At 49.6% G+C, this 16,509-nt stretch overlaps 1 protein-coding gene across 1 annotated transcript in view; it reads left to right on the top strand.

Annotated features, from left to right (window-relative positions):
• LOC133641176 (protein Daple-like) overlaps window positions 1–16,509 on the top strand; it is a 166,237-nt gene that overhangs the window by 64,183 nt on the left and 85,545 nt on the right. The window contains exons 5-6 of the mRNA XM_062035108.1: window positions 6,023–6,081; window positions 7,608–7,691. Coding sequence (XP_061891092.1) covers window positions 6,023–6,081; window positions 7,608–7,691 — 143 coding nt within the window. The remainder of the gene's footprint in view (window positions 1–6,022; window positions 6,082–7,607; window positions 7,692–16,509) is intronic.

The raw sequence follows: 16,509 nt of genomic DNA on the forward strand, positions 1-16,509 counted from the left end.
CTCGGAAATCCGGGAATTTAAAAAAAAAAAATTGTTGAAAGAGAGCACACAATTTCGAACAGGCTGAATATTTTGAAGTTTGAATTGGATAAAAAATGTAGGAGTTGTGGAACTTTGAAAAATGTCTCATTCTTTTCAATGGGAATTTCATGGAACTTTGGGAATTTTGGAAAAGCGAAAATTGTTTGGAAAATGTTAAAAGACTTGAATGAGCTGAAATGATCGGTGTTGGAATGTTTCAAATCAGTCGAGAAATGTTGATGTGCTAACATTTTTCATTGAGAAATTCCAGGAACTTTGGGAAAACCGGGGAGTTTTTCCAGTTCAAAAAACAACTTCATTTTTTTGTCCTGATTAAGAAGAATGTTTGAATGGTTGAAATGCGTTTACCTGTTTCTCACCTTTTTTGTAAGGGCCACCGGAAGTTGGCAGAGCCGTCAGCGATCCTGTTCTGTCTCCTGTAATGTTTGATCCTGTTCTGTCTCCCTGTAATGTTTGATCCTGTTCTGTCTCCTTGTAATGTTTGATCCTGTTCTGTCTCTTTGTAATGTTTGATCCTGTTCTGTCTCCCTGTTATGTTTGATCCTGTTCTGTCTCCTTGTAATGTTTGATCCTGTTCTGTCTCTTTGTAATGTTTGATCCTGTTCTGTCTCCCTGTAATGTTTGATCCTGTTCTGTCTCCCTGTAATGTTTGATCCTGTTCTGTCTCCTTGTAATGTTTGATCCTGTTCTGTCTCTTTCTAATGTTTGATTTTGTTCTGTCTCCTGTAATGTTTGATCCTGTTCTGTCTCCCTGTAATGTTTGATCATGTTCTGTCTCTATGTAATGTTTGATCTTGTTCTGTCTCCCTGTAATGTTTGATCATGTTCTGTCTCTTTGTAATGTTTGATCCTGTTCTGTCTCCTGTAATGTTTGATCCTGTTCTGTCTCTTTGTAATGTTTGATCCTGTTCTGTCTCCTTGTAATGTTTGATCCTGTTCTGTCTCCTTGTAATGTTTGATCCTGCTCTGTCTCTTTGTAATGTTTGATCATGTTCTGTCTCTTTGTAATGTTTGATCCTGTTCTGTCTCCTGTAATGTTTGATCCTGTTCTGTCTCCCTGTAATGTTTGATCCTGTTCTGTCTCCTGTAATGTTTGATCCTGTTCTGTCTCCTGTAATGTTTGATCCTGTTCTGTCTCCTGTAATGTTTGTCTGCTCTTGAATGGGATTGTGCTGAAAATGTTACTTTCCCCTCTGGGATTATTCAAGTATTTCTGATTGTCAATGGAGCAAGTGGAGGGGATGTAGCAGCAAGTGGAGGGGATGTAGCTGCAAGTGGAGGGGATGTAGCTGCAAGTGGAGGGGATGTAGCTGCAAGTGGAGGGGACGTAGCTGCAAGTGGAGGGGATGTAGCTGCAAGTGGAGGGGATGTAGCTGCAAGTGGAGGGGTGTAGCTGCAAGTGGAGGGGTGTAGCTGCAAGTGGAGGGGATGTAGCTGCAAGTGGAGGGGATGTAGCTGCGAGTGGAGGGGATGTAGCTGCAAGTGGAGGGGATGTAGCTGCAAGTGGAGGGGATGTAGCTGCAAGTGGAGGGGATGTAGCTGCAAGTGGAGGGGATGTAGCTGCAAGTGGAGGGGATGTAGCTGCAAGTGGAGGGGATGTAGCTGCAAGTGGAGGGGATGTAGCTGCAAGTGGAGGGGATGTAGCTGCAAGTGGAGGGGATGTAGCTGCAAGTGGAGGGGATGTAGCTGCAAGTGGAGGGGATGTAGCTGCAAGTGGAGGGGATGTAGCTGCAAGTGGAGGGGACGTAGCTGCAAGTGGAGGGGACGTAGCTGCAAGTGGAGGGGACGTAGTTGCAAGTGGAGAGGATGTAGCTGCAAGTGGAGAGGATGTAGCTGCAAGTGGAGGGGATGTAGCTGAAAGTGGAGGGGATGTAGCTGCAAGTGGAGGGGATGTAGCTGCAAGTGGAGGGGATGTAGCTGCAAGTGGAGGGGATGTAGCTGCAAGTGGAGGGGATGTAGCTGCAAGTGGAGGGGATGTAGCTGCAAGTGGAGGGGACGTAGTTGCAAGTGGAGAGGATGTAGCTGCAAGTGGAGAGGATGTAGCTGCAAGTGGAGGGGATGTAGCTGCAAGTGGAGGGGATGTAGCTGCAAGTGGAGAGGATGTAGCTGCAAGTGGAGGGGATGTAGCTGCGAGTGGAGGGGATGTAGCTGCAAGTGGAGGGGATGTAGCTGCAAGTGGAGGGGATGTAGCTGCAAGTGGAGGGGATGTAGCTGCAAGTGGAGGGGGTGTAGCTGCAAGTGGAGGGGATGTAGCTGCAAGTGGAGAGGATGTAGCTGCAAGTGGAGGGGATGTAGCTGCAAGTGGAGGGGATGTAGCTGCAAGTGGAGGGGATGTAGCTGCAAGTTGAGAGGATGTAGCTGCAAGTGGAGGGGACGTAGTTGCAAGTGGAGAGGATGTAGCTGCAAGTGGAGAGGATGTAGCTGCAAGTGGAGGGGATGTAGCTGCAAGTGGAGGGGATGTAGCTGCAAGTGGAGAGGATGTAGCTGCAAGTGGAGGGGATGTAGCTGCGAGTGGAGGGGATGTAGCTGCGAGTGGAGGGGATGTAGCTGCAAGTGGAGAGGATGTAGCTGCAAGTGGAGGGGATGTAGCTGCGAGTGGAGGGGATGTAGCTGCGAGTGGAGGGGATGTAGCTGCGAGTGGAGGGGATGTAGCTGCGAGTGGAGGGGATGTAGCTGCGAGTGGGGGGGATGTAGCTGCAAGTGGAGGGGATGTAGCTGCAAGTGGAGGGGATGTAGCTGCAAGTGGAGGGGATGTAGCTGCAAGTGGAGGGGATGTAGCTGCAAGTGGAGGGGATGTAGCTGAAAGTGGAGGGGATGTAGCTGCAAGTGGAGGGGATGTAGCTGCAAGTGGAGGGGATGTAGCTGCAAGTGGAGGGGATGTAGCTGCAAGTGGAGGGGATGTAGCTGCAAGTGGAGGGGACGTAGTTGCAAGTGGAGAGGACGTAGCTGCAAGTGGAGAGGATGTAGCTGCAAGTGGAGGGGATGTAGCTGCAAGTGGAGGGGATGTAGCTGCAAGTGGAGAGGATGTAGCTGCAAGTGGAGGGGATGTAGCTGCGAGTGGAGGGGATGTAGCTGCGAGTGGAGGGGATGTAGCTGCAAGTGGAGGGGATGTAGCTGCAAGTGGAGGGGATGTAGCTGCAAGTGGAGGGGGTGTAGCTGCAAGTGGAGGGGATGTAGCTGCAAGTGGAGAGGATGTAGCTGCAAGTGGAGGGGATGTAGCTGCAAGTGGAGGGGATGTAGCTGCAAGTGGAGGGGATGTAGCTGCAAGTTGAGAGGATGTAGCTGCAAGTGGAGGGGACGTAGTTGCAAGTGGAGAGGACGTAGCTGCAAGTGGAGAGGATGTAGCTGCAAGTGGAGGGGATGTAGCTGCAAGTGGAGGAGATGTAGCTGCAAGTGGAGAGGATGTAGCTGCAAGTGGAGGGGATGTAGCTGCGAGTGGAGGGGATGTAGCTGCGAGTGGAGGGGATGTAGCTGCAAGTGGAGGGGATGTAGCTGCAAGTGGAGGGGATGTAGCTGCAAGTGGAGGGGATGTAGCTGCAAGTGGAGGGGATGTAGCTGCAAGTGGAGGGGATGTAGCTGCAAGTGGAGGGGATGTAGCTGCAAGTGGAGGGGATGTAGCTGCAAGTGGAGGGGATGTAGCTGCAAGTGGAGGGGATGTAGCTGCAAGTGGAGGGGATGTAGCTGCAAGTGGAGGGGATGTAGCTGCAAGTGGAGGGGATGTAGCTGCAAGTGGAGGGGATGTAGCTGCAAGTGGAGGGGACGTAGCTGCAAGTGGAGGGGACGTAGTTGCAAGTGGAGAGGATGTAGCTGCAAGTGGAGAGGATGTAGCTGCAAGTGGAGGGGATGTAGCTGCAAGTGGAGGGGATGTAGCTGCGAGTGGAGAGGATGTAGCTGCGAGTGGAGGGGATGTAGCTGCGAGTGGAGGGGATGTAGCTGCAAGTGGAGGGGATGTAGCTGCAAGTGGAGGGGATGTAGCTGCAAGTGGAGGGGATGTAGCTGCAAGTGGAGGGGATGTAGCTGCAAGTGGAGGGGATGTAGCTGCAAGTGGAGGGGATGTAGCTGAAAGTGGAGGGGATGTAGCTGCAAGTGGAGGGGATGTAGCTGCAAGTGGAGGGGATGTAGCTGCAAGTGGAGGGGATGTAGCTGCAAGTGGAGGGGATGTAGCTGCAAGTGGAGGGGATGTAGCTGCAAGTGGAGGGGACGTAGTTGCAAGTGGAGAGGACGTAGCTGCAAGTGGAGAGGATGTAGCTGCAAGTGGAGGGGATGTAGCTGCAAGTGGAGGGGATGTAGCTGCAAGTGGAGAGGATGTAGCTGCGAGTGGAGGGGATGTAGCTGCGAGTGGAGGGGATGTAGCTGCAAGTGGAGGGGATGTAGCTGCAAGTGGAGGGGATGTAGCTGCAAGTGGAGGGGATGTAGCTGCAAGTGGAGGGGATGTAGCTGCAAGTGGAGGGGATGTAGCTGCAAGTGGAGGGGATGTAGCTGCAAGTTGAGAGGATGTAGCTGCAAGTGGAGGGGACGTAGTTGCAAGTGGAGAGGACGTAGCTGCAAGTGGAGAGGATGTAGCTGCAAGTGGAGGGGATGTAGCTGCAAGTGGAGGGGATGTAGCTGCAAGTGGAGAGGATGTAGCTGCGAGTGGAGGGGATGTAGCTGCGAGTGGAGGGGATGTAGCTGCGAGTGGAGGGGATGTAGCTGCAAGTGGAGGGGATGTAGCTGCAAGTGGAGGGGATGTAGCTGCAAGTGGAGGGGATGTAGCTGCAAGTGGAGGGGATGTAGCTGCAAGTGGAGGGGATGTAGCTGCAAGTGGAGGGGATGTAGCTGCAAGTGGAGGGGATGTAGCTGCAAGTGGAGGGGATGTAGCTGCAAGTGGAGGGGATGTAGCTGCAAGTGGAGGGGATGTAGCTGCAAGTTGAGAGGATGTAGCTGCAAGTGGAGGGGATGTAGCTGCAAGTGGAGGGGATGTAGCTGCAAGTGGAGGGGATGTAGCTGCAAGTGGAGGGGATGTAGCTGCAAGTGGAGGGGATGTAGCTGCAAGTGGAGGGGATGTAGCTGCAAGTGGAGGGGATGTAGCTGCAAGTGGAGGGGATGTAGCTGCAAGTGGAGGGGACGTAGTTGCAAGTGGAGAGGACGTAGCTGCAAGTGGAGAGGACGTAGCTGCAAGTGGAGGGGATGTAGCTGCAAGTGGAGGGGATGTAGCTGCGAGTGGAGAGGATGTAGCTGCGAGTGGAGGGGATGTAGCTGCGAGTGGAGGGGATGTAGCTGCAAGTGGAGGGGATGTAGCTGCAAGTGGAGGGGATGTAGCTGCAAGTGGAGGGGATGTAGCTGCAAGTGGAGGGGATGTAGCTGCAAGTGGAGGGGATGTAGCTGCAAGTGGAGGGGATGTAGCTGCAAGTGGAGAGGATGTAGCTGCAAGTGGAGGGGATGTAGCTGCAAGTGGAGGGGATGTAGCTGCAAGTGGAGGGGATGTAGCTGCAAGTGGAGGGGATGTAGCTGCAAGTGGAGGGGATGTAGCTGCAAGTGGAGGGGATGTAGCTGCAAGTGGAGAGGATGTAGCTGCAAGTGGAGGGGATGTAGCTGCAAGTGGAGGGGATGTAGCTGCAAGTGGAGGGGATGTAGCTGCAAGTGGAGGGGATGTAGCTGCAAGTGGAGAGGATGTAGCTGCAAGTGGAGGGGATGTAGCTGCAAGTGGAGGGGATGTAGCTGCAAGTGGAGGGGATGTAGCTGCAAGTGGAGGGGATGTAGCTGCAAGTGGAGAGGATGTAGCTGCAAGTGGAGGGGATGTAGCTGCAAGTTGAGAGGATGTAGCTGCCCTCTAGACTTCTGCATCAAGGTTTCAAACATTCTTTAATTGGGAATATGAAAAGTACTTTAGTGTCAAGACAGAAAAGTAATTGTGTTGCAGTTCCTGAGGAGGTAACAACACTCACACATGTTGTCCTTCTTTCAAAGTCTTAACATTTGTGTTTGTGTTGTCTCCCTCTAGCAAAGAGCATGGAGGAGCTGAAAAGACTGTTACTGTTGATCCTGGGTTGTGCCGTGCAGGTAACTAGTACACACAACACATGCAGGTAACTAGTACACACAACACATGCAGGTAACTAGTACACACAACACATGCCCAGACAACCGTGCAGGTAACTAGTACACACAACACATGCAGGTAACTAGTACACACAACACATGCCCAGACAACCGTGCAGGTAACTAGTACACACAACACATGCAGGTAACTAGTACACACAACACATGCCCAGACAACCGTGCAGGTAACTAGTACACACAACACATGCAGGTAACTAGTACACACAACACATGCCCAGACAACCGTGCAGGTAACTAGTACACACAACACATGCAGGTAACTAGTACACACAACACATGCCCAGACAACCGTGCAGGTAACTAGTACACACAACACATGCAGGTAACTAGTACACACAACACATGCCCAGACAACCGTGAAGGTAACTAGTACACACAACACATGCCCAGACAACCGTGCAGGTAACTAGTACACACAACACATGCAGGTAACTAGTACACACAACACATGCCCAGACAACCGTGCAGGTAACTAGTACACACAACACATGCAGGTAACTAGTACACACAACACATGCAGGTAACAAGTACACACAACACATGCAGGTAGCTAGTACACACAACACATGTAGGTAACTAGTATACACAACACATGCAGGTAACTAGTACACACAACACATGTAGGTAACTAGTACACACAACACATGCAGGTAACTAGTACACACAACACATGTAGGTAACAAGTACACACAACACATGCAGGTAACTAGTACACACAACACATGCAGGTAACTAGTACACACAACACATGCAGGTAACTAGTACACACAACACATGTAGGTAACTAGTACACACAACACATGCAGGTAACTAGTACACACAACACATGCAGGTAACAAGTACACACAACACATGCAGGTAACTAGTACACACAACACATGCAGGTAACTAGTACACACAACACATGCAGGTAACTAGTACACACAACACATGTAGGTAACTAGTACACACAACACATGTAGGTAACAAGTACACACAACACATGCAGGTAACTAGTACACACAACATTGTTCACACTGAGAAACTTTGTTATTTTTTGCATGTTGCAGCCATCAAATTCCAAATGAGCTAATATTTGCAACAAGTAACAAAGTTTGTCAGTGTGAACATGAAATATCTTGTCTTTGCAGTCTATTCTATTGAATATAAGTTGAAAAGGATTTGTTGTATTCTCTTTTTATTTACCTTTTACACAAGCTGACAACTTCACTGCTTTTGTACTTCACAGGATTATTGTAATATTTAACTGTCACCTTTTTATCGTGTCTAAATGATATTTGAATGATTGAATGATTATTTACTGGTTTTATTTATGTTTTCCTATTTTCTACGTGTATTTATTGTACTGCTGAAAGAGTTTTCAGCAAAGAGTCGGTGAATGAAAATGGTGATATGTGGTATCCTCTTCTGCCTGTGTCACCTTGTATCGCTGCTGGTAAGTCATGAAGGTGTTTGTGACTCCTCAGTGCGAGCGTAAGGAGGAGATGATTGACAAGATCAAACTGCTGGACATTGAGACGCAGGCGGCCATTGTGTCCTACATCCAGGAGGTGAGTACAAGCCCACATGTCATGTGAGGACTAAGACAAGTGGTGAGGAGTGGTACTGTAGTGGACAGTAGTGGACTGTAGTGGACTGTAGTGGACTGTAGTGGACAGGAGGTGAGTACAAGCCCACATGTCATGTGAGGACTAAGACAAGTGGTGAGGAGTGGTACTGTAGTGGACAGTAGTGGACTGTAGTGGACTGTAGTGGACTGTAGTGGACAGGAGGTGAGTACAAGCCCACATGTCATGTGAGGACTAAGACAAGTGGTGAGGAGTGGTACTGTAGTGGACTGTAGTGGACTGTAGTGGACTGTAGTGGACAGTAGTGGACAGTAGTGGACTGTAGTGGACTGTAGTGGACAGTAGTGGACAGTAGTGGACTGTAGTGGACAGTAGTGGACTGTAGTGGACAGTAGTGGACTGTAGTGGACTGTAGTGGACTGTAGTGGACTGTAGTGGACTGTAGTGGACAGTAGTGGACTGTAGTGGACTGTAGTGGACTGTAGTGGACTGTAGTGGACAGTAGTGGACTGTAGTGGACAGTAGTGGACTGTAGTGGACAGTAGTGGACAGGAGGTGAGTACAAGCCCACATGTCATGTGAGGACTAAGACAAGTGGTGAGGAGTGGTACTGTAGTGGACTATAGTGGACTGTAGTGGACAGTAGTGGACTGTAGTGGACTGTAGTGGACAGTAGTGGACTGTAGTGGACAGGAGGTGAGTACAAGCCCACATGTCATGTGAGGACTAAGACAAGTGGTGAGGAGTGGTACTGTAGTGGACTGTAGTGGACTGTAGTGGACTGTAGTGGACAGTAGTGGACTGTAGTGGACTGTAGTGGACTGTAGTGGACTGTAGTGGACAGTAGTGGACTGTAGTGGACAGTAGTGGACTGTAGTGGACAGTAGTGGACAGTAGTGGACTGTAGTGGACAGTAGTGGACTGTAGTGGACAGTAGTGGACTGTAGTGGACTGTAGTGGACTGTAGTGGACAGTAGTGGACTGTAGTGGACAGTAGTGGACTGTAGTGGACAGTAGTGGACTGTAGTGGACAGTAGTGGACTGTAGTGGACTGTAGTGGACTGTAGTGGACAGTAGTGGACTGTAGTGGACAGTAGTGGACTGTAGTGGACTGTAGTGGACTGTAGTGGACAGTAGTGGACTGTAGTGGACTGTAGTGGACAGTAGTGGACTGTAGTGGACAGTAGTGGACAGTAGTGGAAAGTAGTGGACTGTAGTGGACTGTAGTGGACTGTAGTGGACAGTAGTGGACTGTAGTGGACAGGAGGTGAGTAGAAGCCCACATGTCATGTGAGGACTAAGACAAGTGGTGAGGAGTGGTACTGTAGTGGACAGTAGTGGACTGTAGTGGACTGTAGTGGACAGTAGTGGACAGTAGTGGTACTGTAGTGGACAGTAGTGGACTGTAGTGGACTGTAGTGGACTGTAGTGGACAGTAGTGGACAGTAGTGGACTGTAGTGGACTGTAGTGGACAGTAGTGGACAGTAGTGGACTGTAGTGGACTGTAGTGGACAGTAGTGGACTGTAGTGGACTGTAGTGGACTGTAGTGGACAGTAGTGGACTGTAGTGGACAGTAGTGGACTGTAGTGGACAGTAGTGGACTGTAGTGGACAGTAGTGGACTGTAGTGGACAGTAGTGGACAGTAGTGGACTGTAGTGGACAGTAGTGGACTGTAGTGGACAGTAGTGGACAGTAGTGGACTGTAGTGGACAGTAGTGGACTGTAGTGGACAGTAGTGGACAGTAGTGGACAGTAGTGGACTGTAGTGGACAGTAGTGGACTGTAGTGGACTGTAGTGGACAGTAGTGGACTGTAGTGGACAGTAGTGGACAGTAGTGGACAGTAGTGGACAGTAGTGGACAGTAGTGGACTGTAGTGGACTGTAGTGGACTGTAGTGGACAGTAGTGGACTGTAGTGGACTGTAGTGGACAGTAGTGGACTGTAGTGGACAGTAGTGGACAGTAGTGGACAGTAGTGGACTGTAGTGGACAGTAGTGGACAGTAGTGGACTGTAGTGGACAGGAGGTGAGTAGAAGCCCACATGTCATGTGAGGACTAAGACAAGTGGTGAGGAGTGGTACTGTAGTGGACAGTAGTGGACAGTAGTGGACTGTAGTGGACAGTAGTGGACTGTAGTGGACTGTAGTGGACAGTAGTGGACTGTAGTGGACTGTAGTGGACTGTAGTGGACAGTAGTGGACAGTAGTGGACTGTAGTGGACAGTAGTGGACTGTAGTGGACTGTAGTGGACAGTAGTGGACTGTAGTGGACAGTAGTGGACTGTAGTGGACAGTAGTGGACAGTAGTGGACAGTAGTGGACTGTAGTGGACAGTAGTGGACTGTAGTGGACTGTAGTGGACAGTAGTGGACTGTAGTGGACTGTAGTGGACTGTAGTGGACTGTAGTGGACTGTAGTGGACAGTAGTGGACTGTAGTGGACTGTAGTGGACAGTAGTGGACTGTAGTGGACTGTAGTGGACTGTAGTGGACAGTAGTGGACTGTAGTGGACAGTAGTGGACTGTAGTGGACTGTAGTGGACTGTAGTGGACAGTAGTGGACTGTAGTGGACAGTAGTGGACTGTAGTGGACTGTAGTGGACAGTAGTGGACTGTAGTGGACTGTAGTGGACAGTAGTGGACTGTAGTGGACAGGAGGTGAGTAGAAGCCCACATGTCATGTGAGGACTAAGACAAGTGGTGAGGAGTGGTACTGTAGTGGACAGTAGTGGACAGTAGTGGACTGTAGTGGACAGTAGTGGACTGTAGTGGACTGTAGTGGACAGTAGTGGACAGTAGTGGACTGTAGTGGACAGTAGTGGACTGTAGTGGACAGTAGTGGACAGTAGTGGACTGTAGTGGACAGGAGGTGAGTAGAAGCCCACATGTCATGTGAGGACTAAGACAAGTGGTGAGGAGTGGTACTGTAGTGGACTGTAGTGGACAGTAGTGGACAGTAGTGGACTGTAGTGGACAGTAGTGGACTGTAGTGGACTGTAGTGGACAGTAGTGGACAGTAGTGGACTGTAGTGGACAGTAGTGGACTGTAGTGGACAGTAGTGGACAGTAGTGGACAGTAGTGGACTGTAGTGGACTGTAGTGGACTGTAGTGGACAGTAGTGGACTGTAGTGGACAGTAGTGGACTGTAGTGGACTGTAGTGGACAGTAGTGGACTGTAGTGGACAGGAGGTGAGTAGAAGCCCACATGTCATGTGAGGACTAAGACAAGTGGTGAGGAGTGGTACTGTAGTGGACAGTAGTGGACAGTAGTGGACTGTAGTGGACAGTAGTGGACTGTAGTGGACTGTAGTGGACAGTAGTGGACTGTAGTGGACTGTAGTGGACTGTAGTGGACAGTAGTGGACAGTAGTGGACTGTAGTGGACAGTAGTGGACTGTAGTGGACTGTAGTGGACAGTAGTGGACTGTAGTGGACAGTAGTGGACTGTAGTGGACAGTAGTGGACAGTAGTGGACAGTAGTGGACTGTAGTGGACAGTAGTGGACTGTAGTGGACTGTAGTGGACAGTAGTGGACAGTAGTGGACTGTAGTGGACTGTAGTGGACTGTAGTGGACTGTAGTGGACAGTAGTGGACTGTAGTGGACAGTAGTGGACTGTAGTGGACTGTAGTGGACAGTAGTGGACTGTAGTGGACTGTAGTGGACTGTAGTGGACAGTAGTGGACTGTAGTGGACAGTAGTGGACTGTAGTGGACTGTAGTGGACTGTAGTGGACAGTAGTGGACAGTAGTGGACTGTAGTGGACTGTAGTGGACAGTAGTGGACTGTAGTGGACTGTAGTGGACAGTAGTGGACTGTAGTGGACAGGAGGTGAGTAGAAGCCCACATGTCATGTGAGGACTAAGACAAGTGGTGAGGAGTGGTACTGTAGTGGACAGTAGTGGACAGTAGTGGACTGTAGTGGACAGTAGTGGACTGTAGTGGACTGTAGTGGACAGTAGTGGACAGTAGTGGACTGTAGTGGACAGTAGTGGACTGTAGTGGACAGTAGTGGACAGTAGTGGACTGTAGTGGACAGGAGGTGAGTAGAAGCCCACATGTCATGTGAGGACTAAGACAAGTGGTGAGGAGTGGTACTGTAGTGGACTGTAGTGGACAGTAGTGGACAGTAGTGGACAGTAGTGGACTGTAGTGGACTGTAGTGGACAGTAGTGGACAGTAGTGGACTGTAGTGGACAGTAGTGGACTGTAGTGGACAGTAGTGGACAGTAGTGGACAGTAGTGGACTGTAGTGGACTGTAGTGGACAGTAGTGGACTGTAGTGGACAGTAGTGGACTGTAGTGGACTGTAGTGGACAGTAGTGGACTGTAGTGGACAGGAGGTGAGTAGAAGCCCACATGTCATGTGAGGACTAAGACAAGTGGTGAGGAGTGGTACTGTAGTGGACAGTAGTGGACAGTAGTGGACTGTAGTGGACAGTAGTGGACTGTAGTGGACTGTAGTGGACAGTAGTGGACAGTAGTGGACTGTAGTGGACAGTAGTGGACTGTAGTGGACAGTAGTGGACAGTAGTGGACAGTAGTGGACAGTAGTGGACTGTAGTGGACAGTAGTGGACTGTAGTGGACAGTAGTGGACTGTAGTGGACTGTAGTGGACAGTAGTGGACTGTAGTGGACAGTAGTGGACTGTAGTGGACTGTAGTGGACTGTAGTGGACAGGAGGTGAGTAGAAGCCCACATGTCATGTGAGGACTAAGACAAGTGGTGAGGAGTGGTACTGTAGTGGACTGTAGTGGACAGTAGTGGACAGTAGTGGACTGTAGTGGACAGTAGTGGACTGTAGTGGACTGTAGTGGACAGTAGTGGACAGTAGTGGACTGTAGTGGACAGTAGTGGACTGTAGTGGACAGTAGTGGACAGTAGTGGACTGTAGTGGACTGTAGTGGACTGTAGTGGACTGTAGTGGACAGTAGTGGACTGTAGTGGACTGTAGTGGACAGTAGTGGACTGTAGTGGACAGGAGGTGAGTAGAAGCCCACATGTCATGTGAGGACTAAGACAAGTGGTGAGGAGTGGTACTGTAGTGGACAGTAGTGGACAGTAGTGGACTGTAGTGGACAGTAGTGGACTGTAGTGGACTGTAGTGGACAGTAGTGGACAGTAGTGGACTGTAGTGGACAGTAGTGGACTGTAGTGGACAGTAGTGGACAGTAGTGGACAGTAGTGGACAGGAGGTGAGTAGAAGCCCACATGTCATGTGAGGACTAAGACAAGTGGTGAGGAGTGGTACTGTAGTGGACTGTAGTGGACAGTAGTGGACAGTAGTGGACTGTAGTGGACAGTAGTGGACTGTAGTGGACTGTAGTGGACAGTAGTGGACAGTAGTGGACTGTAGTGGACTGTAGTGGACAGTAGTGGACTGTAGTGGACAGTAGTGGACTGTAGTGGACAGTAGTGGACTGTAGTGGACAGTAGTGGACTGTAGTGGACTGTAGTGGACAGTAGTGGACTGTAGTGGACAGTAGTGGACAGTAGTGGACTGTAGTGGACAGTAGTGGACTGTAGTGGACTGTAGTGGACAGTAGTGGACAGTAGTGGACTGTAGTGGACTGTAGTGGACAGTAGTGGACTGTAGTGGACAGTAGTGGACTGTAGTGGACAGGAGGTGAGTAGAAGCCCACATGTCATGTGAGGACTAAGACAAGTGGTGAGGAGTGGTACTGTAGTGGACAGTAGTGGACTGTAGTGGACAGTAGTGGACTGTAGTGGACAGTAGTGGACTGTAGTGGACAGTAGTGGACAGTAGTGGACAGTAGTGGACTGTAGTGGACAGTAGTGGACTGTAGTGGACTGTAGTGGACTGTAGTGGACTGTAGTGGACAGTAGTGGACAGTAGTGGACAGTAGTGGACAGTAGTGGACAGTAGTGGACTGTAGTGGACTGTAGTGGACAGTAGTGGACTGTAGTGGACTGTAGTGGACAGTAGTGGACTGTAGTGGACTGTAGTGGACAGTAGTGGACTGTAGTGGACTGTAGTGGACTGTAGTGGACAGGAGGTGAGTAGAAGCCCACATGTCATGTGAGGACTAAGACAAGTGGTGAGGAGTGGTACTGTAGTGGACTGTAGTGGACAGTAGTGGACAGTAGTGGACTGTAGTGGACAGTAGTGGACTGTAGTGGACTGTAGTGGACAGTAGTGGACAGTAGTGGACTGTAGTGGACAGTAGTGGACTGTAGTGGACAGTAGTGGACAGTAGTGGACTGTAGTGGACTGTAGTGGACTGTAGTGGACAGTAGTGGACTGTAGTGGACAGTAGTGGACTGTAGTGGACTGTAGTGGACAGTAGTGGACTGTAGTGGACAGGAGGTGAGTAGAAGCCCACATGTCATGTGAGGACTAAGACAAGTGGTGAGGAGTGGTACTGTAGTGGACAGTAGTGGACTGTAGTGGACAGTAGTGGACTGTAGTGGACAGTAGTGGACTGTAGTGGACAGTAGTGGACAGTAGTGGACTGTAGTGGACAGTAGTGGACTGTAGTGGACTGTAGTGGACTGTAGTGGACAGTAGTGGACAGTAGTGGACAGTAGTGGACAGTAGTGGACTGTAGTGGACTGTAGTGGACAGTAGTGGACTGTAGTGGACTGTAGTGGACAGTAGTGGACTGTAGTGGACTGTAGTGGACAGTAGTGGACTGTAGTGGACTGTAGTGGACTGTAGTGGACAGGAGGTGAGTAGAAGCCCACATGTCATGTGAGGACTAAGACAAGTGGTGAGGAGTGGTACTGTAGTGGACAGTAGTGGACAGTAGTGGACAGTAGTGGACTGTAGTGGACAGTAGTGGACTGTAGTGGACTGTAGTGGACAGTAGTGGACAGTAGTGGACTGTAGTGGACAGTAGTGGACTGTAGTGGACTGTAGTGGACAGTAGTGGACAGTAGTGGACTGTAGTGGACAGTAGTGGACTGTAGTGGACAGTAGTGGACAGTAGTGGACTGTAGTGGACTGTAGTGGACTGTAGTGGACAGTAGTGGACTGTAGTGGACAGTAGTGGACTGTAGTGGACTGTAGTGGACAGTAGTGGACTGTAGTGGACAGGAGGTGAGTAGAAGCCCACATGTCATGTGAGGACTAAGACAAGTGGTGAGGAGTGGTACTGTAGTGGACAGTAGTGGACAGTAGTGGACTGTAGTGGACAGTAGTGGACTGTAGTGGACTGTAGTGGACAGTAGTGGACAGTAGTGGACTGTAGTGGACAGTAGTGGACTGTAGTGGACAGTAGTGGACAGTAGTGGACAGTAGTGGACTGTAGTGGACAGTAGTGGACTGTAGTGGACAGTAGTGGACTGTAGTGGACTGTAGTGGACAGTAGTGGACTGTAGTGGACAGGAGGTGAGTAGAAGCCCACATGTCATGTGAGGACTAAGACAAGTGGTGAGGAGTGGTACTGTAGTGGACAGTAGTGGACTGTAGTGGACTGTAGTGGACAGTAGTGGACTGTAGTGGACTGTAGTGGACAGTAGTGGACAGTAGTGGACTGTAGTGGACAGTAGTGGACTGTAGTGGACAGTAGTGGACAGTAGTGGACAGGAGGTGAGTAGAAGCCCACATGTCATGTGAGGACTAAGACAAGTGGTGAGGAGTGGTACTGTAGTGGACTGTAGTGGACAGTAGTGGACAGTAGTGGACTGTAGTGGACAGTAGTGGACTGTAGTGGACTGTAGTGGACAGTAGTGGACAGTAGTGGACTGTAGTGGACTGTAGTGGACAGCAGTGGACTGTAGTGGACAGTAGTGGACTGTAGTGGACAGTAGTGGACTGTAGTGGACAGTAGTGGACTGTAGTGGACTGTAGTGGACAGTAGTGGACTGTAGTGGACAGTAGTGGACAGTAGTGGACTGTAGTGGACAGTAGTGGACTGTAGTGGACTGTAGTGGACAGTAGTGGACAGTAGTGGACTGTAGTGGACTGTAGTGGACAGTAGTGGACTGTAGTGGACAGTAGTGGACTGTAGTGGACAGGAGGTGAGTAGAAGCCCACATGTCATGTGAGGACTAAGACAAGTGGTGAGGAGTGGTACTGTAGTGGACAGTAGTGGACTGTAGTGGACAGTAGTGGACTGTAGTGGACAGTAGTGGACTGTAGTGGACAGTAGTGGACAGTAGTGGACAGTAGTGGACTGTAGTGGACAGTAGTGGACTGTAGTGGACTGTAGTGGACTGTAGTGGACTGTAGTGGACAGTAGTGGACAGTAGTGGACAGTAGTGGACAGTAGTGGACAGTAGTGGACTGTAGTGGACTGTAGTGGACTGTAGTGGACAGTAGTGGACTGTAGTGGACTGTAGTGGACAGTAGTGGACTGTAGTGGACTGTAGTGGACTGTAGTGGACAGTAGTGGACTGTAGTGGACAGGAGGTGAGTAGAAGCCCACATGTCATGTGTGGACTAAGACAAGTGGATAAAACAAAAGTAGTGCGCTGCCATTGTTCAGTAGAGATAGGGAATGAGGCCATACTGTGAGAACACAGTGGTGAACATGACCTTTCACAACTTCTTTGTCACGTGTTGCTGCCATCACATTATAAGTTAATGATTATTTGCACAAAAAAGAAATAAAGTTTCTGAGTTTGAACATGAAATATGTTGTCTTTGTAGCATATTCAACTGAATATTTAAATATGTTGTCTTTGTAGCATATTCAACTGAATATTTAAATATGTTGTCTTTGTAGCATATTCAACTGAATATTTAAATATGTTGTCTTTGTAGCATATTCAACTGAATATTTCAATATGTTGTCTTTGTAGCATATTCAACTGAATATTTAAATATGTTGTC

This window comes from Entelurus aequoreus, linkage group LG23, assembly GCF_033978785.1.
Source record: "Entelurus aequoreus isolate RoL-2023_Sb linkage group LG23, RoL_Eaeq_v1.1, whole genome shotgun sequence".
Lineage (NCBI taxonomy): Eukaryota > Metazoa > Chordata > Actinopteri > Syngnathiformes > Syngnathidae > Entelurus > Entelurus aequoreus.